This window comes from Plutella xylostella, chromosome 7 (genome assembly GCF_932276165.1).
Source record: "Plutella xylostella chromosome 7, ilPluXylo3.1, whole genome shotgun sequence".
NCBI lineage: Eukaryota > Metazoa > Arthropoda > Insecta > Lepidoptera > Plutellidae > Plutella > Plutella xylostella.
The window spans coordinates 5,769,723-5,783,007 of record NC_063987.1 but is presented as its reverse complement, the minus strand read 5'-3'; the positions used below and the strand labels follow the sequence as shown (position 1 = coordinate 5,783,007).

Here is a 13,285-nt window from a genome sequence, read left to right as displayed (position 1 = left end):
GGTTTGTTGTATCAAATTACATACAGGCTCTAATGTTTACATGCCAGCTTTCTTGACACACAATAAGGTTCATCATCTATTAAGAGGATTGTGTGATATTCAGCCTTATTCTTATTACTATACGCATAGAATCAGCACAAGTATGAGTCGAAGGATAGGTAGAGCAAAAAGACTTTACTCACACTACTTTACACATCTATGACTAGTAGTAGTCGTAATTAAGTGGCTTGATTATCCTTGCTTGACGATATAAAGTTTCACTCTTTGTAGTTTGTAGGCACCCTGCTCTTGCACATTCTGATAATAAGTCAGTCAGGTATTTTTCAGGAACCTGAAGAGGTTTCAAAACGAATACGGAAAGTAGGTATATCTTTCCTAATCGCGAATCGAACCCCGGACACGTAAAGACAGTATGCTAACCACTGCACCATTCGTTCGATTCACACTCGATGACATAACAGTTTGTACTTTTATCACGGAGTTAATAACTGGAGTCGGTTCATTGTATTGTTTATTTATACCAATAAACAAACAAGATGTAATAAATAGTGGGTTCGTCGTATTTTTATAATAATTTCTCAACGATAAGGGTATTTACAACTTCCAGGAAATAAAAAAGTATTCCTTATTTATGCCAGTCAAGTATATACCTACCTACCTCTTCTCAATAACATTATTGACACACAAAAGTGTTGTTTATATTCAAATTGTTCAATACGACATCTAACGTCCTAATATCTTATCTAACGAGGTAATTAGGAAAAATTGTAATAACAACAAATGAAGACGTTATTTTCCATAAAAATAAAGTATACTCGTACTTATTGTTTTTACTTGACCATTTTTTGTGCCATAAGTACTTAGTCCTAACCATAGAATTATATGAGTACTATTATAGAATTACAATCTCCTTAGCAAATCTACTGTACTCCTTATTCTATGGACCTAACAAGGATCTGTCACACTTATCTACAACCGACTTGAAAAATGTGCTGTACGGGCAAAAGATATTTGCGGGTCTTTCAATTATCAAATTCTATCTACCCAAACCAACTAGATATTAAACAAAAACTTACAACACACAAACACACATTTGGCTTCGAAGGTGAACAAAATTACTAGTGAAACTAAACTAAACTAAAACATGAATTTCCGTAAATCGAGACATCGTTCGACACGCCGATACAGCATAAGTTATTCAGGAACTGAAAAATGGCGAGGCACTATATCCAGACCTTCGCGGAAAGGTCCCAGTTTTCTAAACGACTCATCTGATGATGAAGAAGAAGAGACAGAACTAGATCAACCTGATATAGAGAATTCGTGGGAACAAGAACTGTTTCATGCAAGCGAAGATCTGACTGACACCATCTCAGACCAAGATATGGAAGTGAAGTTAACCAGAAAACAGACCATTATTCTATCCACTTTGCTACCTGATGAGATTCTGTTCACGCAGAAGTCAGTGACTTCATAAGTAAATTTTTGACTTACATAATATTATCATTACCTAAACAAAGATACGAATTTACCTACATGGAATCTTTGTCTTTCTAGTTTCACCTCGACGGAAACGAGGCGTTTCGTAGGAGTACTATTGATGGCGGATGTTTCTGGATATACCGCTCTGTCCGAACGTTACAGCAGTCTCGGTAAAGCGGGCACCTACCGCCTCACGGTTACTCTCAACACCTACTTGGGCGCACTTATCGAGCTCATCTACGACCACGGCGGAGATGTCTTAAAGTTCGCCGGAGACGCCTTCCTGGCACTCTGGAAGACCGACAAGAAGACCTTCCTCTCTCACACCATCCACCAAGTTCTCATGTGTGCTCTCGTCATACAAAAATCCTACGCTTCGTACGAAACGGACGCTAAAGTCAACCTGAAAGTTAAATTAGCCATTTCTGCTGGAAATCTTCTGTTTGCTCCAATAGGCACGGGCATCGACATGAATTATATTGTGTATGGGCTTCCAGTGTTAGAAGCGAAGCAAGCTGAAAGTGTGTGCACTTCGGGTGAAGTAATGTTAGCTGCTACAGCTTGGGCACATTGTTACTCGAGAAACTATGACTATGTCGTACACAGCGATGGAAATGTTACAATTAGGGCTATCCTGTACGACCCACGCGATAACGATGTTTCCAAACCATTCCTAGCGGTAGGATCGTTAAGAAGACCGATAAAAAAACATTTTACAGCAGTTGAGAACCTACCAGAATCTTATTGGGATGCATCACATAAATTGAACGCTGTGGATCAGTTAAAAAAATGCGAATCACTCAGTCTTCGTAAGAGCATTCTTCACGCTGAAAAAAGTAACATTGGTGGAAGTATTCGAAATTTTATGATACGTCCTGTGCTTACTCAAATTGACGCTCATCAGCCGCTGGAGTATTTGACTGAAATGCGAATTGTTTCAGTCGTGTTCATAACGTTAAAACCCAAGCAGTGTCCCTTTCCCCAACTTGTAACTGTAGTCAACAACTCTTATCAAATAACCTGTGACATTGTCTACAAGTCGATGGGGTGTGTTAACAAAATAATTCTGTTCGATAAAGATGTTATGATTCTTGTTGTTTTTGGACTAAGAGGTTTTAAACACGACTCTGAAGCGCAAGTAGCAATTAAATGTGCCTACAGCATTAAAAAGTCCGTATCAGCTCTAGATGGCGTTATAGAAGTTTCCATAGGAGTGACGACTGGCCAGGTGTACTGCGGAGTAGTGGGACACCCCCTCCGACGTGAGTTTACTATCATCGGATCAGTTGTCAACAAAGCTGCGAGGCTTATGTGCTACTTTAGAAATAAAATTACTTGCGATGAAACAACGTATGTAAAAAGTAAAATGTCAACAAATGCCTTCACTTTACAACCGCAACCAGAGCTCAGAGGCATCAGCCAACCTGGAAAAATATTTGAATACACAGAGGAAATAAGAGTAAAAGAGTTGTATAATATTGGTGTGATACCACCACTTCTGGATCGATTTGAGGAAATGAAAGTTTTTACAGATTGGCTAGTGAAATCGAACATGGATAATAGTGTAAGACAGTTTGATGCCATTCTTTTTATTGGAGAATCCAGGATAGGAAAAACTAGGCTATTGGAATGGATGGCTCGATACGCGAGGAATGATGTTTATAACGTTTGCTATATTGCTCTCACTTCCATTCACTCAGCAACTCCATATTTAGGTTTGAGCCAAATCATAAACAAAATACTGAATATTAAAGAACCATTTACAAACTTTCTAAAAGAAGAAAAGATTGTAAATTTACTTCAGGCTTACGATGAGGACTTGTGTTTCTTAAACAACATACTGAAAGTAAGATTTGCCTATTATGAAGGCATGCATGGTCTAACCGATGAACAACGACAGACAAAAACCAAGAGAATTTTTAACAAATTCATCAATTGCCTAAATGATCCACAAGTAATACTGTTGGATGATTTACATAATTTAGATATGAATTCCTGGGAATACATATCTATTATGCTAAAATCTCCAAGAATTTTCACAATATTCACTTTAACGCATCGTATGTTTACTGAGGTCCATCGATGGATGTTTGCTGTGTTCATGAGTGAAAACATAAAAAAGATCCGACTTGGCCCTCTCGATTCGAAGTGGATTCCACCCCTTGCATGTCAGCTACTAGATGTGAATGCTGTTCCGAACGACCTATGTAGTGCATTAAAAACAAAATGTAAAGGGATGCCAGGACTTGTAGAAAGTTTTATTGTACATTTATTTTCTTGTGGGGCTCTGGAATTGCAGAAAATGATGAAACCAGAACTAGAGCAAATTATGGGCACAGATATGATTCAGTTTCCGGATCATGCTCTATTGCATCCTCAAGCTCTTTTGGCAACATATCAAAAAGCTCTTGACCAATATTTAGAAGAGGACTATACAGAAGAGTACAAAGTTTGTACAATAATAGATAAAGAAGAGTTAAATACCAATATAAACATGCAAAATAATGATGCTATAATTATGATACAGATCGACTCGTTAACTCCATATCAACAGTTGTTGTTAAAAATAGCTTCTGTTATAGGTGACGTATTTTCCCGTGATCTATTAGAAAACATAATGTACGAAAATGACTCTGTAACAACCGCTAGAGCAATAAAAAGATTATTCTCAATGCGAATCATAACTTGCGCTAACATAACACAAGTTGTACCAAACAAAAATGGAAATCTAGATGAGACATTGAACTGTAACTGTCCCTTTGAGTATGATCCTGTAGAAAATAACAATTTGCCTAAATATGCGTATTGTAAAATTATAAAGTTTAAAAGCAAAAATTTAAGAAGAACATGCTACGAACTTTTGCCAATTAATCAAAAGAAAGAATTCCATGCTCGTATAGTAAATTACCTAGAAAATAGCAAACACAAATGTCTACCTTGCGGTGGGTCAATTGTGGTGGCCCAATATATGATTTACTACTCATCAGAGGCAGACGGAGATCGATATTCAGTTTTCAATGAGAACGAAGATTACTATAATGAAAGTGCGTCATACACGAGTATCAACGATGACAATTACAGGTATTCGCAATCAGAAACTGGAGGGACAGATGTAATGCAAACAAGGTCTGAGACTAGAGGTTTAAACCCAAATACTAAACCGGATATAAATTGTTCTATACTTAAGTCAATCAGTGAAGATTTTAGCTTAAGAGAGGTTAAAAGGAGGTCCACTAAAAGAGTTACACTAGTAGACACGGAAATAAACCCTAATACCGATGAAATAAATATTCAAGATTCCTTTCGTAATGATGACTCTAGAGATATCATCCACATTTATGATCAAGTGCGAGTGCTAACAGAAGCTTCACGTTTACAAGAGTGGGAAGCCTTGGGCCTCAAAGACAGTATTTTAAACACTGATAATAATGATAAACTAGAATTAATAAACGTTAAACTAGAAAAAAATGTCTCGCTTACTAATTTTAGTATGTGCACATGCACTGAATTAAATATTTTAATTCACGAACAGTTAATTTTCCATGCTAAAAATGCAGATCTCAAGAAAAAGGCATTAAAATTTCTAATAAAATATTCCCAACTGAATATAATTCATAACACTTCTGATAGTGCATTCCCAATACTAAACGAGGCTGAAGCCATATTTTACGAGATAAAATCTGATCTAACAAAATATGGAAAACGCAGGTTTTTGGGGAAAATATACGCTCTTAAAGCAGCCGCTTCTTTAATGGATAACAACCTGTCTTCTGCTAAATATTATACAGACCATGCCGCAAAGCTCTATGGCTATAATTTACACAAAGTTACTGATTTCATTCGAGTTATTAGCGCAATCAGAAATAGTAGATATCACTCCAGTGCCGATGCAATCACTTCAGATGCAGTGTTTTATCTTAACGTAGCAAGTTCAGTATATCTGAATTTAAATGAAGAAACGATAGCCAGAACAGCTTCTCAGAGAGCTATACATCTCATAATACAGAAAGATTGTGGCAACATTGAGTTATTTGATGCACTCACAAATGCGCTTCTAGTGGAAATGGAACGGGGATGTCCTGAAGCGACCGCTGAATTAGATCGTGTAATTTTAAACGTTTTAAAAAATCTTCCAAACGCTGTTGCAGCCAACGAACTTTATTCGCTAGGTAAACTGCTCCTAGGGGTATTCCGCGCAAGGATAGCTCGGGCACAGCTGACATTGGCGATGTATGCTGGATATAAAGCAATTTGTTTAAGTCGATTCCTCATAGCTGACGTCATAAGCATGGAAATATTACCAGATCTATTCTACATACTGCTAGCACGACGCCACATTCTAGAGGCTGTTACACTCGCCAAAGATTGTTTTTCATTCGGCAAAAAACGGAACGATGTTGCTTTTGAAACTTGGTATTACGCGCTTTGCATAGATTTGGTATTGGATGCTGGTTTCCAGTTGGAATCTCCTCAGGAAATAAGTCGATTCGCGGAGTATACAATCAGCGATGGGGGCAACCGCAGCGGGCAGCAGCGTTTGATCACGGGGCTGTGGACGTATTGGCTGCGCGCGCAATCGGACCGTCTCGCCAAACGTTTCGAGACTAAAGCCCTGGAGTATGCCGCTAAATCTGACGATGAATGTAGAGATTCTCTGACCACATTGATAAGCTCTTTGAGACTTGCTGAAGCAATGATAGAGAGCTTGGCTCACAAAGTTGAAGATCTGAAAAAGGTACCTACATAGCTACATCACTCATTCACTCTCTATGAATCCAGGAAGTATCATCCACAGAGGAAAAATAACACTACTAACCTACGTTAGCATCTTACAATTCTGAATACAATCTTCATTAATCAACTCACCCATTGCACCCCAATGTTTGCTCTCGCCTCAACTTGTTGCTTTCATCTGGAAAAAAAGAATTTATTTTATTTTAATTTAAATGTCTTTTAGGTGGTAGACCTAATGGAACTGCGATCACTGGCTGACCGGGAGCTGAGCGTCCTAGAACCGGACGCCCGGCGGTGCAAGGCCGTCTACCCGCGCTGGCTGCTGATCCGGGCCAACTGCTACCACCTATCCGGGAGGAAGTCTCAAGCGGCTGCTTGTTTTGCCCAGGTTCAAGGATCATTCATCTTATAGCTAGCTACATTTTATAAAGTGTGGTACTTTGGTAAGTTACAGTTTTTTTGACACACTTTGGTACTTTGTGACACTCACATTAGTTACAAAGCCCCTTTTATTCATTCAAACACAGTTTGTTAGCTTGACAAGGTACAATAGTGTAAAACTACATAAGAAGCTGACCAATTGCGTAAAGATATCATGTATTGAGTATTGTACCATACGAATATCAATATCCAATAGCAAGTAGGTAGGTACTCACAGGGACGTGCTTTTGACGACTTTCTCTTTACAGGCGCTGGAAGAAGCCCGCAAAAGCCATAACCGAATGGAGGAAGCCACAGCAGTAGCAGCATCGAATCATGGTCCATGTCTTTGGCTGCAAAATGCTAGAAGTGGACGCTTCATGGGATGGCAGGCTGGCGCTGAAAAAGCTAAAACATCTTGGCATGAACTCATGTACAAACTTACAACTTCCCGCCAATAAAGGTAAACGAAACGCAATAATGGCTTCAATTTTATTTCAGGTAGCAATTTACTCAAGTTTATAAATATTTAAGTAAGTATCTATTCAGTGTTAGATATTTAAAAATATTTTTTAAATAAAATATTACTAATCGTATTATTATTATGATTGTTAGGCATTATAAATTGTTAGATCGCATCGGTTCGAAAAACAAAACGCGACTAAGCGTCAAAAATCAGCTGACCAATAAGGCAATCTAGTCATTCTATTTTAAATTTTGACCTGTATTGATAGGAGCATAAGGGCCAAAATATACTGTTGTTAAAAGTTTATGTTTATCAAGCAATTTATACAAAAGTTTAATTTTAGCTTCTCTCTCTAATACTGATTACCTACTTACTTATTGATAACTAATAATTTTGTTGCTAGCTGACTATAACGTGTGCAATGGCTTCTGAAACTATTTACTCCGGATTAATAGCAACATCCACTTCATTGACACAAATTAATATCTTCAATGGGTTCATTACTGTTGAAGATGGAAAAGTAAGTTTCAAAAGTTTCATTAAGACATTGTAACTATTCCTCACAAGTTTTAGGTAACCTATAAATTACTTCTTGTGAGGAAATCTACTCCAGAAATCCAACATACTTGTATTACTTAACTCAGACAGAATGCTTCTAATCAAACTTAATTGACTGACCTATTTACAGATTAAACAAATAGGAACCACATCGGAACTAAACCAATTACGTCACTCGAACAGATTAAATGGATACAATATAGTGCAGCTGCGTCCAGGTCAGTTTCTGATGCCGGGGCTGGTGGACTGCCACACCCACGCCCCACAGTTCCCCAACATAGGGCTCGGTCTGGACCGACCACTGCTCGAGTGGCTTGACAAGTACACGTTCCCATTGGAAAAGAAGTACAGTGACACACAGTTTGCTGCTGCTGTTTATGGCAAAGTTGTGGTGAGTTCTAATTTATATAAAACATTCAGTATTAGAGACATATGACTTTTATGAATTTCTCAGAGAATTAAAAAAAAACTTATTACAGAGAAGACTGCTCAACAATGGTACAACCACAGCTTGTTACTTTGGCTCGCTAAGCCTGCAAGGCACCCTAGAGTTAGTGCAGAGTGTCATAGCTCACCGACAGAGGGCGCTAGTAGGCAAAGTCAGCATGAACCTACACAATGATGCAGGATACTACAACACTACTGAAACTGAAATCAAGGAGGTGGAAATATTTGTCAGAAAAGTTTTGGAAGCTAAGGTGAGATGTTTAAGATATTTTCTACACTTATTTTACCTTTTACACTAAGTTGTTTGCTGTAGGTATAGCACATCATGTGAGTTACAAATTTAAAATGTCTCCTATTTTGTGCTCAGATATAATAGCAAATTTAATGGCTTTTTTCCAGAATGACCTAGTGCAGCCAGCTATAACTCCAAGGTTTGCTGTAAGCTGTGATGAAGAACTCATGACTAATCTATCAAAAATCGCACAGAAATATGACTGCTTGATCCAGGTACATAACCTATAGCTATACTCTTTACATGGAGAGGTTTAATTTTTTTCTTTAAATTAATATTTTTTTCTTCATTTTTACAGAGCCACATATCAGAGAATAAAGGCGAGATACAATATGTATTGGAGACTAATCCAGACTCACAAAGCTACTCTGAAGTGTACGACAAAAGCAACATTTTAAATAACAAGGTATACATAATTATTTATCGTCCCAATATGCCTCTCAAAAACTTCAGTATGTACTAGCTATCAGTTGGCGGGTCAGGATATATCAACACACCGAAGAACCGATAACCTTCAAAGATTTTAAGTGTAGAGCAATAACAACCAACATTATCGTGGTGTACCCTTCATCTTGCATTTATCCTCCTGACACCTGGCGTGCTATGAGTAGGACATTGAAAAAAAATATAATATATAGTTTAAAAATACCTATATTAACCTATATTAACCTAAGTTTTATGGAGTATCCCTGTTATTCCTTTAGAGTTTTATAAAGTACCTATCCCTTAAACAATTTGTTCTTTGACAAAGTGACAAAACAGTTCAGTAGTATTTTTTTTAATTTTTTAAAAATGTATTAACAATGTATACATTTATACCTCTCGGGGTCAGGAGGTTATATAAATCCCCCTGATTCACTTGCTTTCGACTTCCAAAACGAATTTCCCAACACCCAGTACATTGTTTCAGTGTATAATGGCGCACGCAGTTCACCTGAGCAGCCAAGAGATGGCGTTGCTATCACGTCGCGGGGTCTCCGTGGCGCACTGCGCCGCCTCTAACACGCGGCTCATGTCGGGCCTGTGTCCACTGCGGAGGATCCTGGCCAGTGGCATCAACGTGGGCTTGGGGACAGGTAGCTACCGACGTGTTAGTAGTATAGAGTCACTAGGCGCAGAGAGCGGGCACTAGATGGCGTTGTCATTGCGCCGCCTCCAACAATCAACAATCCACTTGACCAATTTTAGGTCCCATCTCATTAGAGGTGAGGGTTAAAATACGCTAACAGATAGTTAGAATTCTTAAAAATATTCATGATTTTTAGTACACTCAGATTTTATTATAACAATAATAAACAATTAGGTCCAGCAGTGAACTATCATTGTATGATTATGCACTTATCTACTCACATCCACGTGTTTCAGATGTGTCCGGTGGCGACAGTGCGTCCATTTTAGACGCCATGCGACGAGCCATGGACGTTTCTCAACATCTGCAGTTGCAGGGAGAAGCAGACGCGGCAATTTCTTGGAGGGAAGCTTTCTATCTTGCGACACTAGGTGGCGCTAAAGGTATGGTACACCTTGTTATTGGGTTTTAATTTTAATTTTCAGTCTCCACGACTACTAATCGGTAAGATTTTGTAATTTGGCCTCATATCCCTAAGTAACATACAACAATATTAAAAAAAAAATCAAATTCAAAATTGTTTATTGTTCAGTTACATATCAATCGTACAAGTTGCAAGGGCCCCTGTACTAGGTGACAAACCTGTGTTACTGGGTACCCCGCCCATCCCTACATGACAAACATTTTATAATTGAACATTTTTACATAGGTAGGTACGGTGGCCTGCGCCTAAAAGTATACATGCGGAGTTTTTAAAATAGCGATCCCTGATGATGAAGGGACCAGGTACATCTGTTATAAATCCGGGGACGTGTTGTGTGTGATGTGTGTAGCAGTGGTGTTTATGTGGATTTGCTTGAGCAGCATGTGAGCTTGAGATCGCTATTTTAAAAACTCCGCCTGTATACTTTTAGGCGCAAGCCACCGTACTTATTTCTAATTAATATTGATTTTTAATATTGTTTTCAGCTCTATCTCTTGCGGATAAAATAGGCAGTTTCGAAGTGGGCAAAGAATTTGATGCATTGCTGATAAACGTATATAAAGATGGCGGGCCAATAGACTGTCACGACTACTCTGTGGACACAACGGAAACGGAAGTGGGCGAAAGCATGTTGCAGAAATTTATCTATCTGGGAGACGATCGAAACATTGAAAAAGTGTACATAAAAGGTGTTGAAGTAAAACATAGCCTGTAACAACCTATTTTTATACTTAACAAATAAGGACAGATTATATTCAATATACATATTTAGATAAATAAAAGCCAAAGTTATTTTAATAAATTTTATTTTCGTGAAATTGTTTATAATTTTTGTGTTTAAATGTGCAACTTATGTGACAATAATAAAACATAATTTAAGCAAATACACCTAATAATTTAAGGAATTAATTGTTAATAAATATTAACTCCTCTATGAACCTAAACAAATGACGTAAGTAATTTTTTTTTGAGTCACTTGACAAATTAAAACAAGGATAATTATTCAACTTTGCCCATTGCTTTTATGTCAATTTGATCAATTAATTAAAGCTGAGATCTTTTGAAACATACTTTAAATGCGCAATATCTATTTTTATATTAATCTTGCATTATTGAAACGAATACAAAATGACTACCTAGCTAATATAAACGTATAATTATATACTGGTAGATGTAAAATAGCAAAAAAACAACATGGCCAAAATGAATTTAGCATCAAATATTAAACAATGTGATTTTTACTATAAATAGCTTAAAAAAACAATGTGAGAAAGAAGCAACATAATACTATAATCCAACTGGTATTGAATCAACTTAATACTTGAATCGGTGGAATGATTAAATATTCTGAGATTAAGGATATGGGCATACTTTTATTACATTAATATAAAGGTTATGCATGGGCCGTAAATAATATTAAATCGTTACATTACAGAAATACAGTATAAAGTATATGGTTCAATAAATCTAGAAAGTATGCCCTGGATATTTATTTATTCTGTGAGCAAATCTCAGAATACAGTGAATTAAAATTATATTAAACTAACTAAAACGATATCTATAAATTAACGAATAACATAAAACAGTCTTATAAAACAAATTATTATTCTAGCTAGGGTTAGGTTATCTATCTTACAATATTGTACAAAAAGGTATTTAGTATTCAGAGTAATAAATGTTAAACTTTAAAAACACTAGTTACCTTTTTAGTAAAATTAGGACGTTTGCAATTTGTATACAGATGAAGATACAATATTAAAACTACGTTATATATTTTAACATTAAAATATATATAATTTTCTGTCATACAAAGAACGAAACATGGAATTCTCGTCAGCTAATTTAATTAATTTTCATTTACACCCTAGTAATAAGAAATGAACACAGTGCTGACTTGGACACTTCGTCCAAGAAATGCAAGCCAAATTCGTTAAAACACCTTTATATACTTTATATATCATAAGCATACCCTATTCTATGTACGGGAGCGAAGGGCGATTACGCGTGTTTTGAAATTATACAAGGCCAGAACGCAGAGGTTGGGACTGCTCGCGTATATTTTCAAATTAAAATGGTGCCATGATTTACTTGAAAGTATACAAGGCCATTACGCACTAATCGCGTATATTTTCAAGTAAGTTGGGCCAAAATTATGGCTTGAAAATATACTGCAGCAGTTACCACTGCGTACTAATCGTGTATATTTTCAAGCGCCAAGCGGCAATGCGAGCACTTGAAACTATACGTGATTAGTTACCACGTAGCCCTTTTGAATTGTTGCTCTCTCTTTCTTTCATGCGAAATAGTAATAAGTCTATTGCTTTCTAAACATTGCATCATCATTCCGCACTAGGCATTAATTTCGTAACGTGTTTTTTGTTTACACCGTAAGTTAAAAAGTAAATTGATATTAAACTGTAGAACTGTTGTTAATAGTAAAAATTATCTCATGAGAGGGTGTAGAACAATTAATAAAAGACAATTACGGTGAATTCAAAACTTGATGAAAAATATGTCTATAATAGGTCTATAGGGTAATACCTACTACACTCACGAGCAATGAGTCCAAGTAGCAAAAAGTCAACACCAAATGACCCTAATTTTTTTAAACCATTAAATTTAAAATTTGATCAAAATTTACTATTTTAGTTGGTTATAATAATATTTTGATGCGCTGTTAAATGCACTTTAATATCGCCGACGGCGTCATTAAGCTAGTCTTATCCGTTCAGGATCAGGAGTGTAGTAGGTATTACTCTTAATTCATTTAAATAATAAGATATTAGTAGGTATGCTTACTTGCAAGTATGATTGCTATAAATATCAATTTATCAATCAAATTAGAGCTTGTTCATCTTCATTTATTATCATTTTATAGGTATGACAGGCAGAACAAGTCAATTGTAGTCATTTACATTTACCGAAGTAGTTAAGTAAATTAGAATCAGCATGTAGGTATAAATTATATGCGACAAGTACGCCAATCAAGCAATATGCGTAATAGCAATGTATATTTTCAAGTACGATTCAGTAAATCCCAACTTGAAAGTATACGCGATTAGTACGCACAAATCGTGTATATTTTCAAGTAAAATATTTATTTTTTTCACTTGAAACTATACAGTGCTAGTACACTATGGGTGCGTTCTGGCCTTGTATAGTTTCAAAACACGCGGCGATTACTTATGGTCATTTAATGCAGCCCCTGTACCCGAAATCGTATCCACAACGTTCAAAACTATGAATTATAGTATTCATAGTGATATAGTAGTTTTCAATAAATTTATTATAGAGCACTGGGAATCATCAAGTTGTTGGTAACTTCGTATCCCT

General features: G+C 36.6%; 1 protein-coding gene across 1 annotated transcript; it reads left to right on the top strand.

Annotated features, from left to right (window-relative positions):
- The first annotated feature begins 6,960 nt into the window (after positions 1 to 6,960).
- Positions 6,961 to 10,770, top strand: LOC105383952 (guanine deaminase). Its single transcript, XM_038106567.2, has 9 exons — positions 6,961 to 7,099; positions 7,506 to 7,622; positions 7,791 to 8,051; positions 8,140 to 8,358; positions 8,507 to 8,614; positions 8,698 to 8,805; positions 9,310 to 9,475; positions 9,765 to 9,911; positions 10,438 to 10,770. Exons 2-9 carry the CDS (start codon positions 7,524 to 7,526, stop codon positions 10,665 to 10,667), a joined length of 1,338 nt encoding a protein of 445 aa, XP_037962495.2. The 5' UTR covers positions 6,961 to 7,099; positions 7,506 to 7,523; the 3' UTR covers positions 10,668 to 10,770.
- Positions 10,771 to 13,285: the final 2,515 nt, after the last annotated feature.